The sequence below is a fragment of the Rattus norvegicus genome, chromosome 2 (assembly GCF_036323735.1).
Source record: "Rattus norvegicus strain BN/NHsdMcwi chromosome 2, GRCr8, whole genome shotgun sequence".
NCBI lineage: Eukaryota > Metazoa > Chordata > Mammalia > Rodentia > Muridae > Rattus > Rattus norvegicus.
In genome coordinates, this window is record NC_086020.1 from 207,602,485 (window position 1) to 207,626,545 (window position 24,061).

A 24,061-nucleotide genomic window follows, 5' to 3' on the forward strand; every position below is an offset into this window, starting at 1 on the left:
ACGAGGGAATACCGGCCCGTCTGCTTTTTCTCAGATCTCGGCAAAAAGTGATGGATGTCTTTCTCTAAAGGTTATTAAGACCAAATGGGGACAGTATATCCTCTATACCTCATTAAACATCTCCTCCCTCTTTAAAATTCTTGATCAGACAGGAGCCCTGTCTAGACAGCCATTATCAGTCCAGCTAGAAGCTATGTGCTTCTTGGAGCATTCAGGCGAAGCTAAAAGGCAATCAGAGAATCCTAGTAAACTCTCTGGGATTACGCAGAATTGCTGCCTTGACCTGTCCCCGGAGGCTGACTGTGTACAGCCACTTAGCCTATCATCAGGGACAAGGGGAGTTGTAGGTGTTTGATATGTTGGAAAGGCTGGAAAAGGAGATTCTGAAGTGAAGCAAGGAGGTGTCAGCATGGCGGGAAGGCTTACAGGGATTAGCCTGGGAGTCGTTAGAGATAAGGGTCCATTCTGTGTTGGGGAATGGAGAACGAAATCACAAGCTTAAGCTGGATGGACTCTGGGTACGAAGTTTGAGCGGGAGGGCTCAACTGTGGAGGAAGTCGGTCCTTGCCATTTCTCGGTTTTTAAGAAAATATTTTTAATCTACTGCTTAGAAGCACTCTGAGCAAACAGCTAGTGCTGGGGGTAATGAAGCTAAAATTCTCAATTACATTATCTTTTAGTAGTTGTTCATTTAAAACCATCTAAGTGAGGTAGCATAGCCAACAGTCTAACCTATGAAATAAAGATGCACGTAAACGAGCTAGTGCAGTGAAAGTCGTCAGACATAAACAGGCTTCCCTCCCAAATAGTTCATTTTAGGACTAGAAGGATCTGGTGAGCATGGAGAGAGTGAGGTCTGCTGAAGACTCAGACTCCACACTCCCTGCCCAGGCCTGTCCCACAGGTGTCTCCTTAGTGAGGTCCTGGAAGAGGTGTGGACTTTAAATTACTGTCATGACTAAGTCACAAGAAATTCCATCTTTTGGGGATCAGGGAGAGAGCTTAGTGATTAAAATGCTTGTTGTACAAGTGTGAAGACCCAAGTTCGGGTCCCCAGCATCTATTTAAAAGCTGAGCATGATGGTCCACACTTGTGATTCAGGAAGCTTGCTGGTCTGCAGTCTGGCTCATCCTGTGAGATCCAAGTTCTGTGAGGCATCCTATCTAGAAAAAAATAGGGATGGACAAACTATCTTCTGATTGGATTTATGGCCTGTTCCATAGGGGCAACCTTATGCCTGGTACTGAAAATCTGGCCAAAAACTCATGTTTGGGGAGTTCTCAGGCCTCAGGGTCAAATCAACTACTATTTTTTTTAAAAAGATTTATTTATTCATTATATATAAGTGCACCGTAGCTATCTTCAGAAACACCAGAAGAGGGCATCAGATCTCTTTACAGATGGCTGTGAGCCACCATGTGGTTGCTGGGAATTGAACTCAGGACCTCTGGAAGAGCAGTCAGCGCTCTTAAACACTGAGCCATCTCTCCAGCCCTGAATCAACTACTATTATTCTCCTAAAATTGACACAGTATCAAGTTTCCTTCAAAATGTGTCTCTCTCTTTCCTTATAGACCAGTGCAGACCTCAGACTATATCAGAAAAAAAAAATTCCCGTGTAGAACAGATAATGATTAATGCAGACACCCAGAACTGGTCTAAGTACAGACAAGTGTTCATGGAATACCGAGCTACAAACAGCACATCGATGTCACATCCCCTTCGTAAGGCCCAGGGACCATCAGGGAAGAGGGTACGCTGGATAGTCCTACGTGAATTTGATGCAAGCTAAAGTCATCTGAGAGGAGGGAACCTCAAATAAGAAAATCTCCATAAGATCAAGCTGCAGGTAAGCCTATAGTTCATTTTCTTAATTAATGATTGATAGGGGAGGGCTCATCCCATTGCTTCCATCTAAGGCTGGTGGTCCTAGATTGTATAAGAAATCAGGCCAAGCAAGCCATGGGGAGCAAGCTAGTAAGCAGCACCCTTCCATGGCCTCTTCACCAGCTCCTGCCTCAGGTTTCTGCTCTGTTTGAGTTCCTGTCCTGACTTCCTATGTTGATGAGTAATGTTTTGGCGGTACATGACTTTCCTCCCCCAGCTAAACCCTTTCCTCCCCAAGTTGCTTTGGTTGTGGCGTTCCATCACAGCGATAGAAACACTGACCAAGACAGAAGGGATGGAAGGATTTTCAGAGAAAGACGTGTGGGAGGGTTAGCGTTAAACAGTGTCTTCTGGACCTGACAGGATCATGAGCACACAGCAGCTGTGATTGCCTGTGGGGAGCTGAGAAAACTCTAAGAGAATATATGAAGGGAAGATGGAGACCTGAGTGCACGTACTATTGACACAGACAGAGCCAGGGCAAGGGCCGGTGCCTCAGACCTGTGGAAAACTGGTAAAGCCTTGATCAAACAGGTCAGACTTGGAATGGAGAGCCTTCGTCCATGTTGGAGTTCACAAGTGACGAATCAGTGTGTGCTGAAACCAGCACTTGCAGCTTCCTCTTCCCAAGACTCCTTGCCTACAGACGCCTTCTACCCTGACTAGCTGACTCCTCCCTCTCTGCATCCATAGCAACGGGCTGAGGTTCCAGGCTATCGCACAGTAGGTGCGGCTCCTTCAAAACACGAACTACCCGCCTGACACCAGCCGTTCTGTATGTGTGTCTGTCCTTTCTTCATTCTCTCACCACCCCTAGTCAGGTTCCAAGGACTAAGACATGTCGGACACAGCAATTGATTCTCGTGACCTACAGTCAACATTCTAGCACGGAATGGGAAAGGGTCCATGAGCCCACACTCTTAACTGGGAGCTGTGGGTGACTGATGGTTTCTGTGAGAGGGAGAACCAGGTTTTTATAAAGGTGCAGCTTCTGGTAGGCTGACCATGCTTCAGTGGAGGCCTATGGTTTAAACGACAACGACAACAACAACAACAACAACAACAACAACAACAACAACAACAACAACAGCAAATGAAGTTCTAGGGGTAAAGAGGAAAGGGTTTATCTGGAAGGACTTAGGGGTGATTATAAAAAGAATTTGTATGAAATTCTCAAATCTCAATATTCACGTCTGGCGTCTACATGTGTGAGCATGTGCATACACTCTCATGCACACACATCCCTCCCTTACATCTTCCTCCCCTGACACCCGTTTTTGTGGCATTACTAACAACCCCATCTTATATGTAAACCTCCCCGTTCTTTCGACGACCACCAGCTCTCTTTTGAGAAGAGCTCCAGTAGGGCCATACCTGAGGATGCTTTGCTCTAGAACCTGGGTCTGGTGCTGGTCTTGCTGATTCTGCTTCTTCATCTCGTCGTGTTCTTTTCCACTGCCGATTCCGTCCAGGAGCCATTTCTCCCTCAAGGCTTTTTTCTGACGCCAGGGGATATAAACATATGTTCTTATAGTTGCCAATAATTCCCCAAATTTCTCACTGCTTGCACGTCTTATGCACGGCAACAGTGGGCATATGAACAGAGATTAGGTTTTCCCACTGACTTGGCTCAATAAATCTGACATTTCCCCCTCTTTGTAACCTTCCTGGCCCTTCTCTTCTTTAAAAAGGAAACAAATAAATATTGCAATAATTACAAATAACTATTGCAATCATGTAAAAATCTGTCACAATAAAGTGGTCTGGAGATTATAGATAAATGCACAGACCGTGGGTTAGAGACCACTGGGTGAAGCAAGAGCCCACATCGTTGTGTTTTATTGACCATTTCAGACTTTTTCAGTCATGTCATCTAAGTAACACAGGCCACAAAGGGTCTTTTCTCAGATAATCTAGACCTTTCTAACAGCGTTGAGCTTTTTACAAAACTGTTCCCTCTCCAGACCCAGTGGATAATAGTAACATAGGCTTGTATTAGTGTGGGGTTTAAGATACCAAGATAAGAATATTACATGGATTTTAATTTATATTTATTGATGGAATTTGAGGATAACTAATGTGTAAGATAGAAGATATTCACTTTCTTATATCTGTCAACATGTTAGGAAAAAAAATCTCTTGTCACCTTCAAATTTTGTGACTTGTAATAGTGGGCAAAGTAAAGAGGACTCATTTTTTCCCCATTATCCTACCTCCATAAATTTGGTGTTTTCTTTTTATGAAACCTTTACATTCTTTTCTGAAGCTAGTTTCTCATATGAGTGCATGTGTGTGTGTGTGTGTGTGTGTGTGTGTGTGTGTGTGTGTGTATGTGTGGTCTATAGTGTGTACAAATTTCTGTGTATATACTTGTGTATGAGACTCTACACATGCACACATGTGCTGGTAGATGTGGAGGTCAGAGGTCACTGCTGGTGTCTTCCTCTCCAGTTCTCCACCTTGGTATTTTAAATTACATTTTACTTATTTATTTTGTGTACAGGGGCGGTGCATATGCCCCGAGTTCCGATGTGGAGGTCAGAAGACATCTCGCATTTTCTCCCTCAACTCTATGGGTCCGGGATGGAATTTAGGTCACCAGGCTTGGCAGTAAACAGCTTTACCCAGTCAGTCATCTTGCTGGCTCTCTACTTTATTTTTGAGATAGGATTTGGCTCACCGATTTGGCCGGACTGGTTGACAGCAAGCCCCTGTCTTCACTTTCTCAGAGCTAGGATTACAGGTGCCCACTGGTGTGCTTGGATTTTTATATGTGTGCTGGAGATCTCAACTTAGGTCCCCGAGCTTCTATGGCAAGCACTTAACCAAGTGAGTCATCTTTCCTGCCCTTTAAACCTTATTTACGAGCAAATCCATCCTGATGCATGAGTGAGTTCCAGTCTTTATGGATTGTCCATAAGACCTTACCACTCGCTTGCCTGTTGATCTGAGAAACACTCCGATGGCACAGTCTGATGACACCAAGCTGGGTGAGCCACGCGGTAATCTCATGACACCACTAGGTTAACTACTTCATGACAATGAGGTTCACAGTCAAGAGGTATATTATGGGCTGCTACTGCTGCTCCCTGGTAGCCTGTTTCCCTAGTGTGTATGAGGGCCTGGGTCTACTCACCATCACCACTAAGGCAGATAACGGAGCCCAAATCCCTAGTAACTAAATGAAACCACAAGAGATACGGTGACATGCAAGCCACACTGGTCAGGTTTTACAGAACGGTCTCCTGAACTGTTGCTGCATTTGCACTCATCAATTACAGTAGACTTGGGATGAATTGGTTTTCTTTTTTACTGTGAGTTGAATGGACTTATAGAAAAGAAAAAGAAGTCTATAATGGCTGTATTTTACTGATGGATGCTATCACAGACAAGGGGGTTTGCAGCACATTTATCTCAGAGTTACTAGATTGGGATGTTAATAAATGGAAATTTGCATGTACAAAATGATCCAGGCACTCTTCTCTCTCTGTCTGTCTCTCTGTGTCTGTCTCTCTCTGTCTCTCTGTCTCCCTCTCTCTCTGTGTGTGTGTGTATGTGTGCGTGTGTGTGTGCATGTTGTACAGGAGGAGATGCTTGCACATGCCTGTGCCTATGCTATTTAACGTGTGCCACTGTGGTATAAGGAACTAGCTTGCGCTCTGGGGAGCAGTGAAGAGTCATAGGAGGCGGGACAACTGGATAGAAAAGAAAGTCGAGAAGCTGGTAACTATGACACCGATAGAACTTTCATAACTTGGTGAAATAGCGTAAAGTTGATTTTTAACATACTTTTGCACATTCTTCAGTCTGGTTTTGGAATTGGGCCTGGTTTCTGTTGGACTAGGAATGGTTTCTGCAAACCTGGAAGAATGTTGAAATAGCCACTCTTTGCCCTTATTCCCTCTGCAGTCAATGCCCCTTGTATAATGTTGACCACAGGACAAATGTCATTATGAGTCATATGTCAGTTATTTTAAAGGCACAGAACAAGCTTTGTTATATTTTTATGGTCTCGTGTAGTACTTTGAAAGGAATAGGTGCTTTATCAATATCTGCTCACCAAAAGGCCCTATAAACATTGTACCTATGTAAATTCTGCTTATCCTGAGGCTCTACTTAAACCTTACCTCTTTATGAAAACCTGATTTGACGACCTCAAGTTTACACAATTAATGTTTATAGTCTAAATAAAAACAGAACCGTTTAACTTGTCTTCTTAAATTTAATCTTAATTTCTTGAATTAGGACATGGTATTTCCTTTTCCACCTCATCTCTTCCCTTTTGGGTCCTTGAAGGAAAGTGGAGAACATCTTGGGTCAGAAAAAAAAATGAAAGCCTCTTGCTTCAGGTACAGGCAGGCCCTGGGGCAGAGTGTATGGCTGTCGAGGGCTGGTGTTTAGCAGATCATTTGTATGGCGCAGTGTATAATCTGCACCACAGTGAACAGCAGTCCCAAGCTTGGTAAAAGCGTTGATTAGATTAGAAAATGCTTCTTGATTCCAGAAAGCACATTAATAGAAAAGATTACATGTTTTTGTTGGGACTGTTTTTGACATGTACTGTTATAAAGGCCACCTCAGAAATGGATCTTTGAGTGAGCGAGTCAGCCTTTTCCTGTGTGAAACCTGCTTCTACAAACAAGCTGAAGGAATATTTACATTCTTCCTGTTACTGTGAGCTTGGCAGTTAACATGCTCTTCTATACTACAAGGATAGTAGTCCTTGAGTTCCAGATATGCATTGGCTTACTCTGAAGTAGGAAACTCTTTAATGCAAGATCCAAATTGTGTATGTGTGTCCTTGGAACGGGGAGGGGGAGGGGGGGGAGGGGGAGGGAGAGAGGGAGAGAAAGAAATAATTTTGGATCAGTTTCAAACATTGAGAATTGACTGACTTCATTCGAATTGCTACGTTTTGGTTTTCGTTGATTTTTCTAGGTGTGTATGTATTTCTTGAGTGTGTCTACTACGCAACATAAATTCAGTGTGACACTTTGTAAGGCTATCAGGTTAATTGTGACTTTCAACCATCTATCAAACAGTGGAAATGTCACCTTCGACAGGAACACAGGAGTCAACAGAATCCAGAGGACCAAGGTTAACCAGAATACTGAATGATATGCCTTTTCAGAGGCCCATACTTTTTTCATTAGGAAAATGGATTTAGCTGAATCTGGCAAGTTTAAGTTTGTGGATCTTATGACTGTGTGGCATTGTTCATTGAGGGAATTTGTTCGATCTATTGATAGCAGCCCTGCCAGATAAGAACAGTTTCCTGCTTGGGCCTATTCACAAGGAGCTCCTGTTTGTCCTTTACTTGGATCCTGTGGCTAAAACTACGTAATAAAATGTTGAAACCCAATGTGCTTTAATTACAAAATGACCACACCCTGTGGAAGATGTAAAGTCTGAGTTTTCAAATGGGGATTTATTTATGGTGATGATCTCATGTTCTGTCAAAACAAAATAAAACAGAAACCCAACCATATGCAAACAACATTGGTCTCATTGCACGGAGCTTTGGAAGACAAGCACCCTTGACCCAGCAGGCGAGACACTGTCTGCTCTGCCGCCCCTGGGGAAGGGTTGGCCTTTCATTCATTTCAAAAGGAACTTCCTAGCTGGATCCAGTCCCCAGGGATGTTAAACAAGGCTGCGACAGGGCCAAATTCTCAAGATTACTGAGGAAGGTTTGGAAACTCTTCCCTTACAGAAGCAATAAGACCACGTTCCCAACCTTCTCCAGGTTTGCTAAAAGGTATTGCTCGAATTTGCAAATATCAGAGGCCTCCTTGGCCTCTTCCCTGCTGATTAGAAAGGTGATTGAGCTGGCCTGGGAAATCTTCCTCTGCTAGAGCAACTTTCCTGTGGGGTGGGTTTATGAGTGGTGCCAGGCTATTTGAACACAAAACCATTGAAAGAAAATGGAAGTCGGATGTTGGTTACCTTTAGATGTTGGTGTTTCAATTTTTCTTCCTCTATTTTCAGACGCTTCTGTGAGATTTCTTCCTGTATCTTTCTTTTATCCTGAAACAAAGAAAAGGTCAAGAGTAATTAATTTTAAAAGTTTCGCCAGGTATGTAGCTGGAGGTCATCACTGTCTGAAGGTCAAGGCAGCTTTACATTTTGGCTTTGGTAAGAAGCCGCACTGAAAATGTCTTTTTTTTTTTTTTTTGAAAAGGGAGAGAGAAGTTGGGGGCGATGGTGGTGGGGGAAGTGACATAAGAGATTTATCTTAAGGAACGTAACACAAAAATGTGTTTTAATGGGAGTTTTGCCATTTTTCTTTCTCTTTGCCCTGTTTCTCCCCTCCTCATTAGGCTGGTGAAACAGACTGAGGAGAGAAGTAACAGAAGGTGTGTTTAAGGAGGGAGTTTTGAAACAGGGCCTGAGGAGACTTCTCCTGACACGGGTTGAAGACATTGCTAGGTGAAAGGCCTACACATGTAGAAAACAGGATAGCAAAAGAGCGAGGAAGCCAGAGTGTGGAGTGGCTTCCTCCTTGTAGAAGAGAAAGACAATGAAGAAAGAGAGCTAAGATAATGCCCTTCTCCATTAACTGAGGTGGCGAAGAGTAATTCATGGCAAGATATATTTTCCGTCAAATCTGAACACAGTACCTCAGTGAATGAACCATGGAGCCAATCAACTGAACAACAACCTCACAACCTCTTCCACACAAATGAGCAGAATGGTGGCGCTCGCGGGTTCTATTCTCTAGGAAACAGCACCCACACTAAACAGGCAGTTTGGGTTTGGTTTCTGACACTTCTGGTTATCTGCTTCATGGCATTGGACAAAGTCCCATGGTGCCTCAGTGACCTTGTCTGTGAAATGGGGAAACTGAAGGTACCGACCTTATAAGATGTGAATGCTGGACAAACGAGGAGCTGTGAAAATTCTCTGTCTGCCTAGGAGTATTAAATAAATAACTCCATAACTTGGCATTCATACAGAAAGCACGGACTCACGCTTGGCTTCCATGGGTCCCAAATGCCTTAGAGATATACCGGCTACAGTCGATACATTTGCTTAGCCAAGTTAAAAGGAAAAAAAAATCCTTATTTTCTCATTACAAAAGGAAAAAAAAGAAACCTGAGGTGATCTCATTCTCCATCTTATTTATAAGGGTTTGTCTTAAATCTGCTCTCAAAACTCAAAATTCTCGGTGCATAAAATTTTGTGGCCAACAAAGGCGTCTGAAAAAAAGTATTCTGAGGCCCCGCCGGGAGCTCGTGCTGAGGGAAGAGTGTGAGACTCTTTGGCAGCGTTATTGAGACAAGTACACAGCTTCCTGGCGTGAGCCCTTTGAAGATTAAAAAACTCTTCATATTTGATGTGGAAGTTCAGGTACATTTGTTGAAAAACAACACGTTAATCCTCAGATGCTCACTGGGTTTCCCTTTGCGTGCAGGAAGAATAGGAGACTTCATCAACATTGTTCTTTTAAAATTTTTGTAAACAGTAGCCTTTGGAGGGAAAAATAACTTGGCAACAAAGAAGCTTGGGCCTTTAGAACCACTTTTTTAAAGATTTATTTATTATATATAAGTACACTGTAGCTGTCTTCAGATACATCAGAAGAGGGCATCTGATCTCTTTACAGATGGTTGAGCCACCATGTGGTTGCTGGGAATTGAACTCATGACCTCTGGAAGAGCAGTCAGTGCTCTTAACCGCTGAGCCATCTCTCCAGCTCCCAGAACCACTTTTTTAAATTTTAGGTTTTTTTTTTTTTTTTTTTGGTGTGTGGGTGTGGTGGGGGTGGGGGTGGGGGTGGCGGACGGGGTGCATATAGTCTAGTCATTGGTCACAACATTCTGTAAAAACTCCGTGAGCCAATTCTCCATTGTCATTGAGAAAGTATTCATAGCAATTTGTGCCAGACATTTTAGTTCCCCATAGGCACTATATAACTTAATAAGTTATAATAACAAAGTTATAATAACAAAAGAAAATAAGGATTTTCTTTTGGACAAGGAAGAAATGGATGTTTGAGGGAGATTAACTATTCAAATTCTCATAACTGCCAAGTGATGGAGTCAGGATTTGAACCTGGACAACTTGTGATCAGCCTCGGCACTCTTAACTGGGCCATTGTAGCATTTAAGTTAAGAAACTCCTTGAGCAAGCCCCATTGCCTCTGTTCTCCGTATTCTGAAGCCTTAAGGTTGGGGAGGTAGCCTCAGGACAGGGCCTCAGGAGGAGGACCTATTGTTATTAGTTTAGTTGCTTAGGAGTGACACTCCTCACTCTTCTCCAGGGGTAGCTCACAGAGAGGTGCACAGGACATGTGGTTCAGTGATCGCAGAAGTCAGAAGCCAGGGATACCTCCTTACTCTCTGTGGCTGCCAGGTTCTGCTGATTTTCTCTTGGGGTTAGTAATCAAGGAGTGGAAACTGTGGGTAGAGGCGGAACTTCTAAATGTTTTGGCAACGTGGGGATTATGCAAGTGTTGCTTGGGAATCTGAGTGTTTTGTCCTTGGAAGGTAACGTGATGCCTCCCTCCCATCAGTGAAGCAGGTGGGAAGGTTATAGCATGATCCTATTTTAAGATAGGAGTGGCTTTTTTTTTCTTATAAGGTATTAATGAGCAGTAGGTTATTATTCCTTTGCTAAGTTTGATAGTAATATAGAAGCATTACTGAAAATGCTCTGGGAACAATTTAGTTTTAGAGTCAACCTTAAGTTTTATACAGAGCTCTACAGCTACTGTGCCAGAAGTTACCAGCCAGCTAGACCCTCTCCAAATAAGCGTGGAGGAAAATCTAGCTGTGCAGTGCTACTGCTTCCCCAGACTTTCCTAACATAAGACTCAGCGTGCTGGGCATTTATTACTGTGACTATTCCTGTGACTTTCATTATTGATTACATCATCGGTGTACAATTAGACGTTTTTGACCAACTAGAGTTTTGTTCCATGAACAACTGCCTGGATTTTTGGTTGCTTTACTTAGCTCATTTCAGCAGTTGAGAGCCAGAAATATCAATTCTGTTAAAGACTACCTCTTACTTTGTTTGTGAGCCTAGCCTTTTATGGCTGAACTGTCTCTTCAGCCCATACCTCTTACTCGGAAAATTAATCTATTCACTTTGTGCAACGGAAAGTCGTGATGTCCATGTAGTACACAATGATATTAACCCAATCTTGAATTTCATAAAAGTGAGCATAATACTTGGGAATATATTGCAGAGATGTTGCTGATTAATTATTGATCCGTAATATTCACATATGATTGATTCTTCCAGGCAGGATTTATATTAAGTTATTTTATTATTAATTTATCCAATACTTAGGTACAAATGTAATATTCACATCAGTAGGCGTTTTGCAGTGTTTCAAAACTATTGAGAAGCTGGCAAGATGGTTCAGTGCACAAAAGTGTTTGGTATGCAAGCCTGACGAGCTAACTTTGACCTCCAGAGATCACATTTAAAGAATAGGCTGGCTGCATACAGTGGTGCCCTCCTTTAATCCCAGCACTCAGGATGCTGAGGTAGGCAGATCTCTGTGGGTTTGAGATTAGTCTGGTCTACGTAGTGAGTTCCAGGACAGCCAAGGTTTCACAGACAGAAACCTCCCTACCCCACTCCTACAAAACCTACCAGGCCAAGCCAGGTATAATGTCACCCATCTCTTTAATTCCAGCACTCAGAATTCAGAGGCACGCAGATCAATGTGAGTTTAAGCACAGCTTGGTCAGCACGGATCTGGGCTATGGAGAGAGACCCGGCCTTAAAAATAAAAGCCAGATGTGACTGCACTCATCTGTAATTCCAGGTCTCCTATGGTGTCTCCTATGGGAGACAGACAGGAGAGACCCTTGCTTTAATAAGGTGGAAGGATGCAGTGGAATTCCTCCCTAATTAACTGAATAATAAAGAAGATGAGAAGCTAATCACTGGGTGAGGAGGAGGTGGGCCTTCTGGTCCGAGAGAGGAAGAGGGAATGCAGGAGGAGGACACTTCCTTTTAGACTTCGAGGGGATCGAAAGCGGATAAAATGTCGGTCGAGGACTGTTAGATCTGGTGGCGGAATCCACCAGAATCTGCCACCAGAAGATTTCTAATGTAGAATAGTTGATGAGCTTAGGACAATAGATTCCATGCCCAGTGGTTGTGTTATCTGTTGATTCTAAACTAAGATTGTGGGTGTTTTCCATTTCGAAGAGGCGACTCAGCTGAGCTCCAGAAGAAAGCTAACCACAGTGAAGCATGGGTTGGTGAGAGTGTGCTCCCAGCTAGCCGTGGAAATTTTGGAGTGCTGGGCGGTTTGGTGGCAGCTAGCTGCAGGGGTCGGATGGTTGGGAAGACACAGTGGTTCAGTGGCAAGCAAATTGCAGGAAGATTGGTGGACCAGCACTTGGGAATAGCCATGAGGGCGGGGAGACCACCGTGGCTGGAGAATAGCCAGCAATAGTGAAGACTGATTTTTAATAATTGCATGCTACAGAGAGGACTGACTCCTGAAAACTGTCTTGTGACCTCCACATGTGCATGGGGCATGCATGTGACTGCATTCATACAAGCAATCCACACACACACACACACACACACACACACACACACACACACACGCACACTATACTTACTAATTCAGAAGTGGAGACTTTTCTAACATTCTCATGAAGAAGAAAGATAATTTCTGTAGGAAACTGCTGTCTGAAAATCATAGTGACAGTCATAACTTAGGCAAAAGGTTGGCCCTATGAAGTTGAAAAGAGACTGGAAGAGCTTCTAGCCGATGTGGTCAGGAGAGGATGTGGGACAGCCTGGGTGATGGCTGGGGACTAGAGAATGGGGAGACAGGGCAATCAAGTCAAAAGTCCGGTGTGAGCTAGAGTCTGAAATGGGAACACAGGACATTATTTGGAACAGCAAATATGACAGCTACATTTCTACATCGGAGTAGCATGTAATAAACTAAGAATAAATAACAAGAAAAGAGCAGATTGCTGATGGACAATCTTGAGTTGCCATGACAAGGGGCCTGGTACTTATTTAGGTTTGAGATAGCAAGCAGTGAAGAGTTTTCAGGGAGAAAGGAAGAACAGTTACACTCCTAGTTATGGAAGTTGAGCACAGCCTCACTGTGGTGTAGGGGAGTTGAAGGAGACCTGGTCAGACTATTGCCACAAGGCCGTGAACACTTGGACTGAAGAAGCAGAATGAGTGGATTCTGAGACATATGGAGGAGGGGGAGGCAAAGCTCGAGTGGGACACAGTTTCAGAGAAGAGTGGATTCAGTCACAGAAACGGGATATTCAGGGAAGGATAGAAGACTTTGGAATTCCTACCAAGTTGGAGGTGCCCCTGGGTGGAGGGAGATGAAAAGACGGCTCTGAGTGGAGATGAAGGAGGGGAAGCTTTGGGAGACGGATGACAGCATGCTGGGGATACTGTCTTACGAGAGGACTGAAGGGCTCTAGCAGGCCAGAGCACAGCAAACATGATGCCAACAGTTTTGATCTTTTCCCCTTTTCCCCAATTCCCTCTCCCTAAACCAAGCCACCAAGGTCTACTCTCCCCCCCTTTACTTTTAGCTATTTCCTCTTTCTGAGGTGGACCATTAAGGCCTAGCTATCGAAGTATTGAAGTCGAGCAATCAGCAATCAAAAGCTCCCTGTTAGCTACCCTAATGTACACACCCAACTAAAATTAAATCTCATCCTAACACATGGGTTTCCCATTTTTCTTTATAAACTGCCATTTGCCTATAGGCCACATCTGTCTTCTCTCTCTCCAGAGCTAGTCTTTTGTCCTTCTGGGTGAATGACTTGTTTCACTCTCCCTTGTCCTGTTTCTTTCCTCCCCCTTGTCTCATATTCCTTGACTTTTGTCCCTCTGGGGCAAATAAATCTTTGTGCTGGGAACTTGGTGTGTCCTGTGCTGATGCCTATGCTTTCAAGAAGGAAGGCCGGGGAAGATCCTCTGTGAAGCTCTTAGGCTCAGGAAATTTTAGATTCAGTCAGGTATTATTTGTAATGAAACTTGATGAATTGGACCACATGACTAAAAGAAGCACTTGGAAGGTAAACGCAATGCAAGCTGTATGAGATTTATTGCTCACACGGTCCAAATACTTCATTTGACCAGTAAGAGTTTATCTTAGGTAGTACAATAAAGCAACTTGCTTAATAAGCTTTTTCTTAATAAGTAAGAAGAGCTCATGAATTTACAATCCTGGACTCCATTCACTTCTTAGTACTCTCTCCATAAAGGAAGGGAAAGGCCTGGGCGAGAACAGCAGGTAAATTTAGGTGAAGGTAAAGAAAGAGGCATCCTGTTGATTTTACAGATCCTACTTGGACAGGAAGAACACATTAATGGTGTCTTCCTGAAGAAACCGGAAGGGGCAGGTTGGAACGATGGGAGCATTTGATTAGTCAAATGTTTTCAGATTCAACCTCTTAGAAGCAGAGTAGCTTGTGACATCATGACCCATTTGTCGTTATTTTCACCCCCAGTATCAGAAGAAGAACACTAGAAGTTGCTTATTTGAATTTACAATCCACCAATGAGCTGAGCTGGTGGAGGATGTGTTAAGTAACCATAGCCTTGAGAGTACTAGGCAGGCACACGATTCTTAGAGACAAATTCTGACTCATTGAAGAAGTTTACGGAATTTTAGTGAAAGTAGACCTAAAGAGCTCTTGGAAAAACTTATTTAAAAAAATCCTTCAGGTGGGTGGAGGATGGCACAGTGGCAGAGCCCTTGCCCAGCCTGTAGGATCCTGATTCCAGCATTGGAAAAGAGTTCTTGAAAAAGGAACGTCAATAGGGTAGGCAGATCACGAGGCCTGGGCAACTTGTAAATGGAAATATCTACCTCAATGAAAAACCGTGTCAGCAATGAAGAGAAGAAAGCTATGGATCAAGCAAAAACAAGCCCATTTAAGTAGTTTATCATCTAACTGAGACTCTTCCCAATTATCTCACAGAATGGAAAACAAAAATAAAATGGTAGCAACCATATTTAATAGTATAAATACTGCGGGTTGGGGATTTAGCTCAGTGGTAGAGCGCTTGCCTAGCAAGCACAAGGCCCTGGGTTCGGTCCCCAGCTCCGAAAAATAGAAAAGAAAAAAAAATAGTATAAATACTGCAAAAATTCAGATCCACACAGATGAGAACCACAGAACAATTGGTGTGTGTGTGCGTGTGTTGCATTATGCTAATGACAATAATAGAGGTAGTAATGATATATAGTGATGATATATACTTTATAACATGTATTAAGATGACAGATGAAATGAGACTGTTCCACTCATATTTTGTTTTCATGTCTTTAAGGGCGAGATTTTTGATCCTAGAAAGACCAGAACATGAGTGCCTAAGGAGAATATGATGCTTGAGAGGAAATGGGACCTCTGACAGTGACCCTGGTTTCAGTCTCTGGTGGGCTTCAATTCTGAGGGAAGAAAAACTAATAAACATGACTATAAAAAATGATGCAACCTTGGGTAAAGTGAAAGATGTCAAAAGACGCAAAATGGGAAATGTCCCAATTTTTGGAAGGGGTATAAAGGTTAATTAAGAGTATTGGAGGACTGATAAAACATATTGACTATCCCCTGGCAACACTGCAGAATGAGTTTTATTTAAACATGGGATGTGGTGTTTAGATAGGAATATCCAGGAAGCGGGATTTGATCCTGTAAAGACATGGGGTGATGATGTAACTTACTTAATGTTACTGTTTACCTAGTAAGTAAAAGATCTTGCTTCATCCTTAGCACTCGAAACCAAAACAAACCCAAATATTTGAAACTCACTTTTTCTCCCCTGTGTGGTTTAATTATTTCAAGATCCTGAGATAATGAAGATTGTAGCAGTCCAATTAGATAAATAATAAATAAATAAATAAATAAATAAATAAATAAATAAATAAATAAATAAATGGCTAACACTGACTAAGTGTGTCTGGAACCACCTAATGCCATAAACACATAAACACATTAATTTATTTAGTCTTCTTCAGTTCTCTGTGAGGTTGGGACCATGTTTATTTCTATAATGTATATGGAAAAACCCAGGAGCCAAGGCACTTAGATCACAGGAATTCGGTATTTTGTGACTTCCCCATGGCCTCAAACAAAGTCCGGTTGTTATGGTGTGACTATGAATTGTTTCCCATGGGGTCCTGGGGTGATTTCTCAGTAACCTCAGCTAGTGACTCTGATGTGGGTGGTGGTTGGAGCTTCCGGAGACAGGACTAGCTAGCACAATGGTCTCAACCCTCCTTCTACTCTGATCCGTAAGCCCAGTTCCTCATGTTGTGTTGACCTCGCCCAGCCATAAAATTATTTTCATTATTACATCACAGCTGTACTTTTCTACTGTTATGCATCATAATGTAAATCTCTGTGATTTCCAGTGATCTGTGGTGTCTCCTGTGAGAAGGTCATTTGACCTTCAAAGGGGCTGCAACCCATAGGTCAACCTCTTGGTAGAGGAAGCAGGCCCCTGGGGGCGGAGCCTGTGAAGGCTCTGCTTGGGTTCGCAGTCCTTTCCTCTCAGTTCTTCTGCCATCAGGAGTCTCTGTCTGAGTGCGTGGAGCCGAACACCAGAGGACTGCACTCCTGAACCTCTGAGCTGTAATAAATCTTTCTTCCCTTGGTTGGCCTCTCAGGTAGCTTATCACAGCAATGAAAAGAATTCAAGCACACTGTTTTGAAAGTTTGTGTGGAAATATTAACAGAAAGGAATATTAATTTGAAACTGACATGTGTGTGTGTGTGGTGTGTGTGTGTGTGTGTGTGTGTGAGCACTGCACATATGTGTGCATGTGCATATGGAGACCAGAGGTCCTTGAGAATCATTCTTCAGATTCCACCCACCTTGGTTTTTAAGACAAGATGTCTCATTGGCTTAGAGCTGGCTTGTCAGTGAGCCCCCAGCATCTGACTGTTTCTACTTTCCCAGGATTAAGAGTATGCCCTACCACACCAGGGCTTTTGTAATGTGGGTTCTGAGGGTTAAAATGAACTGGTCACACTTGATCAGCAAGCATCTACCAACTGAACTACCTTCTTGAAATCAACTTTCTTAGTATTTTTTTTTTTTGTAAAAGCAGTGCTCTGAAAGAAGACAGATGGAAAACTGAAACTAAATTCAACAAACATATAAAGGAAACTACCCAGAAATCTTTCTGTAGCAAGTTTTCAAGAATGAAGTAAGAGTGGACTGGTATTTTATTATTAAAAAATGTTTTTAGGAAACTCGGGAGATCGTAGAGTAAACCTCTGTGGCCTTCGTGTCTGGAGCCAACGTGGATGGACAGAAGGAATAAACCTGGTGAGTTGTTCCCATAGGAAGAGCATCCAGAGCCGCCACACCGGAAGTGCAGGGCATGCAGCAACTGGGCATGAATAAAGAGACTGTGCAGAAGGAAACCACTGATTCCTGGGTCCTTTCATGATCCCTGCATGTAGTTAAGGCTCACCTAATTCCCTACTGTAAAAATAACATAGGTTGATTTTTATTGTTATTTATGGTTTTTTCTTGTATCTTTAAAAAATGCCTGTGGGTGTTTTTCTTGTGTGATTGTCTATGTATCATGTGTTTAGTGCTTGCAGGGGCTAGAAGAGAGCATTAGGTCCCTGGAAAGGGAGTTAAAGAGACTTGGGCCACCGTATGAGTTCTGGGAATCCAACCCAAGTTCTCTAGAAGACCAGGTTCTCTGCCAAGCCGTCTTTCCAGCCCCCGAACCTTCGTCCTTAAGTCGGCATGGCAGTAGGGCTTTGGGTTACTGCTACTACTTACAGGATGAATTAAAATGTTCTGGTTTCCAACCTCATTGTAGTCTGCAAATTTAAATCTCCTTTCCTAACCTAGCAGCACATTTTAACACTTTAGCACTATGATGGTTTACCCCTCTGTCTAACCTTCCTTGCTTATTCTAATGAACAGTGACATCACAAATAGTAACAGTTCACAATCGCAAGTCCCTGAGTTATTAAAAGGCTCTGGTAAAATTGGCTGGGTCTTCAGTAAAAACCAAAACCTATTTAGCAGGTCACAGATTAGCTTGCCCCTCCCACTTCGCAGCTCGATTGTATTTGATATTATTATTATTATTATTATTATTATTATTATCATTGTATATCAGCTACTGTTGAGTTAATTGTTAGAGTACTGAAAGACGCAAAGATGTCCTGGATTTAATCCATTCTGGCAAGAGGGAAATGACTAACAGGTATGAGGTGGTGGTGGTGGTGGGGTTGTTAACTTTTGAGAACTGACTTTGAATTCCTTCAGACCTTTGTAAAACTGTCCCAAGTCCTTCTGAGATGGCACAAGATGCCCCTGCCCACTTCTACTCATGGCAGACAGAGGGATGTGGGAGGAGACTTACAGGTAGTAAGGAAACTGGTTTGTGTTAGAAGACGTTGCTCAGTGACGAATCCACCAGGGATTTTTCTTGCCCCACTCAAAACACTCATCCTGAGTGTGGTTTGAGACTTGGAGATGGGAAAGTGGAAATCTGTTTCACTATTAGCAGTGGAATATGCGACATTTCTTTAGGTTGTATTTAAACACTCAGTCATAGTTTTCTAAAGAACCATATCTTTCTTTAGACCATCCAGTGAGGTCCAAGAACTTCTGTCAGTAGATGATCTAACAGAGTAGCTTTATCATTTAGTAGCACATTGGAAAAACCTTCTAAAAAAAAACCCAGCTTCCTTAATGGGCTATCAAAATTATTGTACCTCATCCCATGACCTCCTGTGTTGGTGGGTGTTATGCTTGGCAAAGAAAGATGGCCTGGCACATTGTTTGAAGAAACCTCTCCTTCTCTGGAAGGAGCATGTAATCTTGGTACAGCACTGTGGAAAACTGCAGAGCTTCATTGTTTGAACAGTCTGGCATAGGGTCTCTTTAGGAGAGGGCTGTGTCTTCACGCTCACGACAAATTGGAACTATCTTTGTAGCTATGTTTTAACAGAGGTATGCTTAACAACGGTGCATTAAACACCCCTGTAAACACCAAGTTTTCAAACATCTACACAAGACTACACAGGTAGCCCACACACTATTAAGAGGTATACAGTTAGTAACCAGGTTGGCTTGCCCTGTGATTCACTGTTTCATTTGCATAGGTAAAACGAACAGGGTGGATATGCTGGGCCTGGAATACACAAACAGGAGTGGTGTCTTGGACGTGTGTGAAGTCACAAGAGACAGTGTGCTCAGAAGTCAGCTCTCATTCTAATACTTATGGTGTCACTGCCTTGAAATCTCAAAATATTGGGTTCTTGCATTTTGGTTCTGTGCTGGAGCCTGCACATTTCAACAGGAAGTTCTGCTTCTGGGTGATTAATTACTTTGCTGACACTTAGACAATTCCCAAATATTGACAGAAACATAAGGTGAGTAGAAGTGGCCAGGGACTATGAGCTGAAGCAGTATCGAGAGTTAGTATTATGTTATGATTTTAACATGCTTTATTTTTAAACTGGGAGATTTCTTCTGGTTTATGCAAGAACTTCTTGCCTCCTAAATTCCTATATTTACAAGTCAAGAAAATATTCACTGGGAGTGGAAAGAAATAGGGAGTGGATCCAGGGAAATGTGAGAGAGCCTTATTGTTTTGCGTCATGGGCAGCTTTGGCCCACAGATCTGGCTCAGATCGCTGTGTCAGGACTTTCTGTGGCCCCTTGCCAAAGGGAGGGAGGCCTCAGCAGGTGCTCTGGCTTCAGATTCCTACTGGGGTCTAACTCTTGACAGAGCCCACCTCCTTCATGCCTGAGCCCAGGTGCTACCCTCTTTGGAAGTTCCACACCCCGTCCACTCCACCTCACCACTCCACTCACAACGGCTGCCCACCCCCATCCTCACTCCTGATGTCCCGGAGTTTTTTCATAAAACTTTCAGTTTAAATGCATAAGACTCGGTGCACAGTCACAAACTGAATTAAAGTGTGAGCAAACGAGTTGATAGACACATCCTTCACCATCAAAGCTAAACCTTTAAGTAAGAAGCAACATACCAGCCAACCCATTGCCCCTCTTCTAATTGGGTCCGTTCTCTGCAAATTGACAGTAGTTCTCAGAATTCATCACATTTCCCAGAAATGCCTTGCGTTTACAGATCTATAATCTTCAGAGAGTTAAGATGTAGGGGCAGTTCCATTTGAGTCCTTCCATATTAAGTACTGCATTTTCCAACATTCCCAGAGTTATGAAGAGACGGGAATGTGGAAGGGGAGGTGGGCTGACTGGTGCTACTCAGCTAAAAAGGGATCTTTCTGTTCTCTAGGAACCCACTCAGGATTCAGTTTTTATTCTTCACCTTGGACCGCGCTTACTACCAGAGAGTAAACTGTAGTGAACCGTGTCAGTGTGACCTGCCTTCTTCCACATCTCTCAAAATAATCGAGAGTTTGGTATCACCGTTTCCAGTAACACTAAATATCGATTCCATGTTGGGTATGTTGACGCCTTGAATCACAGCACTTTGGAGGCAGAAGCAGGCAGATCTCTGTGAATTCAAGGTCAGGTTAGTCTAAATGGTGTCAAGCCATCCATGGCTACATAGTGGGTAAAAGTCTATTAAAAGTCTATTTCAACAGCCCTTTGTCCATATAAAACTCAGTCATTTGTCAAATGTATACTAACTTGAATTAGCCTCAAGTGTGTTTTGAAGTTCTAAGTATACTATTTAATTGGTGTAAAGTTGTCTTGTTTTCAAATTTTAGCTGGGAACGGAACTCATTGACTAACAAGCGTTTTGATCATCAGTTTAGCTGACAAGGAGCCGCTCGAGGGTTGGAGCGATGAAGGCAGAATGTGAAGGCGATTGAATCAAAGTCAGTTCAGAGCATCCAGACCATAGTGCCCTCCTTCAGATAATCCTTTCTGAGTCCTTTCATAACTGTCCCTCGTGGTCTCTAAATCGTTGAGAAAATTTATGAATAATCTTAAAATTAAATCTACTGGTGTAGGAAGCCAGTGGCTTACAATATTTTAAGAGAAAATGTCGCTTGGCTTAGCCAAACTACATGCAGATGAAAATTTTCAATTATCTGTAGTAACAAGAATATCTTTTTAGTCATTTGAAACCTCTGTGGGATAAGCACAATACTTACTGCTTATTTCATTTTTATTGCCGGGAGTTAAAGGATCACAATTCAACAATAATACAAAAAAAAAATCAAACGGCGCTTGCAGTGTCCACGTTTGTTGTTTTTGTCCTACAGGGAAGTCTCTGTGTTGTTGAGTCTTGGTGTCTTAGGGAATTAACGTCTATCGCTGTCATCGGCATATATAAAAATTACTTCAGTACAGGAGAGCAGTTCAATGATTATCTTTGAGTCTTTGTGATTTTAATGCCTTTCAAAAGTGAGATAACTCTTGAAAGTTCTCTGGGTATAACGTATTTTCTTTTCCTAGGAAGAACGAATAGCGGGGGTGACTTCCTGAGCCAGGCCAGGGTGGAGAAAGCTGGCATTCCCAGGGTGCCCAGGAGGAGAGTGGCTGTATTGTTTCCATGGATACGGAGGAACTACTCTATTTCCCCTCTAGGTGGTGACAAATGTGACCGGGCCCTTTGAGGCGGAGGCTAATGGAAATTCGTTCCTATAAACTTTTGCCAGTTTTTACCCTACAGGCTTTAAGCAAGAATTTTACGTGCAAGTTAAATTTCATGACTATACTTCAAAGACTTAATTAACTCTAATGGGGTATGTTTGGGCTTGTGGGATAATTTTAAAAAGTTTATTAATTTTAATAGTGAAAATATCTCTATATTCAGGAACCTGCCTATCTACTCAATTCCTTTTAAGGCATTTCAACCTACCTTCTATCTCTAACTGCATCTGAACCCTCAATGAAAATTCCTTGGCTTTCTGAATAACTCCATGCCGCCATCTACTTGGACCATGTGCTATTTCACTAAACGGTCTAAGCTACAAACCATACATAAGAAGACCTAAAGTAAGATGTTCCCCAGTTCAATAGCGGAGGGGCAGAAGAAGGTGCATGTGTGTGCGTCATTGAGTCCCCTGTTTCGTTTGGTTATTCAGGACATACGAGCTATGGGGAAAGAAGGAAGGTAGTTCTGAGCAGCTCACAGGGCCCGGTGAAGTAACCTTTAGCCAACAGCTGTAATGTAAAAGGGCCTTGCCAAGTACAACAGAGCACAGTGGAGTTCCTGTCCCTTCTCGGACAACAGCTGAAGCTGCGGCTGGATTTAACAACAAACAAAACAAACAGAAATCCAGGCCAAGGTTTTTTGATGAAAGGGAAAAAAAATACAATAATTAGAATTCAGAAGTTAGAAAGTACTCTCTATAGAAATGTGCCCAGTCTTATCTGTGGACTCTCGGCCCCTGGTTTTGAAAGTTTTTTTTTTTATCTTTTCTGGGTAGGGAAAAAATCCTGATATATTCCGTGTGTGTGTGTGTGTGTGTGTGTGTGTGTGTGTGTGTGTGTGTGTTGGGGGAGCAACAAAACCTAAATTAGGATTTCCTTAATTAATTATGAGAATTTGAAGAGCAAAGAGTTGGATAACCTTCTATCTACCTTGATTTAGTATCGGTTTTTTAATAAGTACTTATGCCTCTTTTTGGACAGTTAATTTCAGTATCAGAAAATGTGACACACAGGGAGGGGTGTGGATTTGCCAAGTTGCTTTTCCTCAAAAACGCTATCAAAAGTTACGTTAACGATGATACTTGAATGGGTCAGGGACTTTCAGGTTATTGTCACATACAGCAGTTTGGAAGTCAACGAGAAAGAGTGGCACCACTTAAGAAAAGCAATTAATTTCTTGCTTTGATTCTTTCCCAGAACAAACATCAAATGTACTACTTTTCTTCCTGGAATTAGGGAAATATTTTCCAAATCCATCTCATGCATGGCATTCCTGTATTGAGATCTTATTCGAGCTATGTCTGCACTTCTGTACTGGAAAACCGGACGATCTCTGAGAATTACTCTGATGCGTGCCTTTGATACTTTTCTCCTGTTTAACACTTCGCTTGAAAACACACACACACACACACACACACACACACACACACACACACACACACACACACCCCAAGCTGTGCTTTAATTCAGTTAGGCTTTTCTGGAATATACTTTGACACAATGAATAAGAAAAAAAAAACTTTCAGATTTTCTTCCTTTTGGTCTACTCCTTTTTTTTTTTAAAAGAAAAGAACTTTTGGTGGTTACATTCATTGCTTTGAATTCCATTTGGGTATCTATAAAAACATTTGTCAGAAGGAATCTGAAATAAAAAACTAAACTTTAAATATCCATAGGAGAGGAGAGTTTACAAACTACTTAAAAAACAAACAAACAAACAAAACCTAAACAACTCTTGATTGTCGTTTAAAATGCAAACATCATCTGTAAAATCCAGAAACATTTCCCTTGATCTCAGGTTCTGAAGCCCCAGTGTCATGGAGGGTCACAAGGGTTAAGAGAAACAGACCCGAGTCCACAGAAGGCTCAGTTCTGTTTCTGCAGTTGTGAGGACTGGGAGACAAGGACAGTTAGCAACGGTGTGGTTCATCTAAGCAACCACCTTAATGACTTAAAACTCTATGCAGACTTACTGTGATGGCCTGGAGTCTTCCCTTTACCAGCTCGGCTTCTTCCATTCTAGAAGTCAAGGACAGGCAGACGCTGAAGGAAGTCCCAAGCTACCATAAATCAAGGTGCGTCCTTGAGGAGAGGAGCTGGAGATGACAGAAGCGACACGGAGAGAAATTCGCTCTTTGCACCAGGGAGAAAGGAAGAGAATTCCGAATTGTCAGGAGCGGCTCTGAGCCGATGCACCGATGAGGCCAGACAGACACATGTAATGAGGGTGTGCTGGGGAGGCAGACGCTGAGGCTGCTGGCACGAGTTGACTGACAAGTTTGAACGGCAGCCGCACAAGCCCTTTTCCTTCAGGGGCTGCCAGCTCTTTGTTGTACTGTGCACGGTTAGCGAGACACATTTTCTTATTAACTGTTCCTTACCCAAGTCATTATTTTCCAGGAGTGGCACAGGGAGCTGCCGTGTGGTGTGTGCTGAGTGTTGGAGCAGCCCGGGTTTTCCTGTGAGCCTGTGTGTTTAAAGTTACCTCGCTTAGTTTACCTCACTCTAGCACCAGAGATGAGAGACGATGACACACACACACACACACACACACACACATACACACACACACACACA

General features: G+C 42.7%; 1 protein-coding gene and 1 long non-coding RNA gene across 4 annotated transcripts in view; one reads left to right on the forward strand and one right to left on the reverse strand.

Moving 5' to 3' along the window:
- The window catches only part of Palmd (palmdelphin), a 51,827-nt gene extending 28,072 nt beyond the window's left edge, over positions 1-23,755 (reverse strand). The window contains exons 1-3 of the mRNA NM_001025688.1: positions 23,458-23,755; positions 7,835-7,915; positions 3,263-3,387 (exon numbers count right to left, since the gene is read on the reverse strand). Of these exons, the coding sequence (NP_001020859.1) occupies positions 3,263-3,387; positions 7,835-7,915; positions 23,458-23,502 (251 nt within the window). The 5' untranslated portion in view covers positions 23,503-23,755. The remainder of the gene's footprint in view (positions 1-3,262; positions 3,388-7,834; positions 7,916-23,457) is intronic.
- LOC102548639 (uncharacterized) lies at positions 6,744-21,033 on the forward strand. 3 transcript variants are annotated; one of them, XR_010063932.1, is made up of 3 exons: positions 6,744-7,964; positions 15,182-16,520; positions 17,106-21,033. It is a non-coding gene; the product is annotated as an uncharacterized LOC102548639 (long non-coding RNA). The 3 variants fall into 3 exon arrangements; XR_005501231.2 differs by lacking the exon at positions 6,744-7,964 and having other exon boundaries at positions 9,625-16,520; positions 17,106-17,185; positions 20,151-21,033; XR_010063931.1 differs by lacking the exon at positions 6,744-7,964 and having other exon boundaries at positions 9,625-16,520.
- Positions 23,756-24,061: the final 306 nt, after the last annotated feature.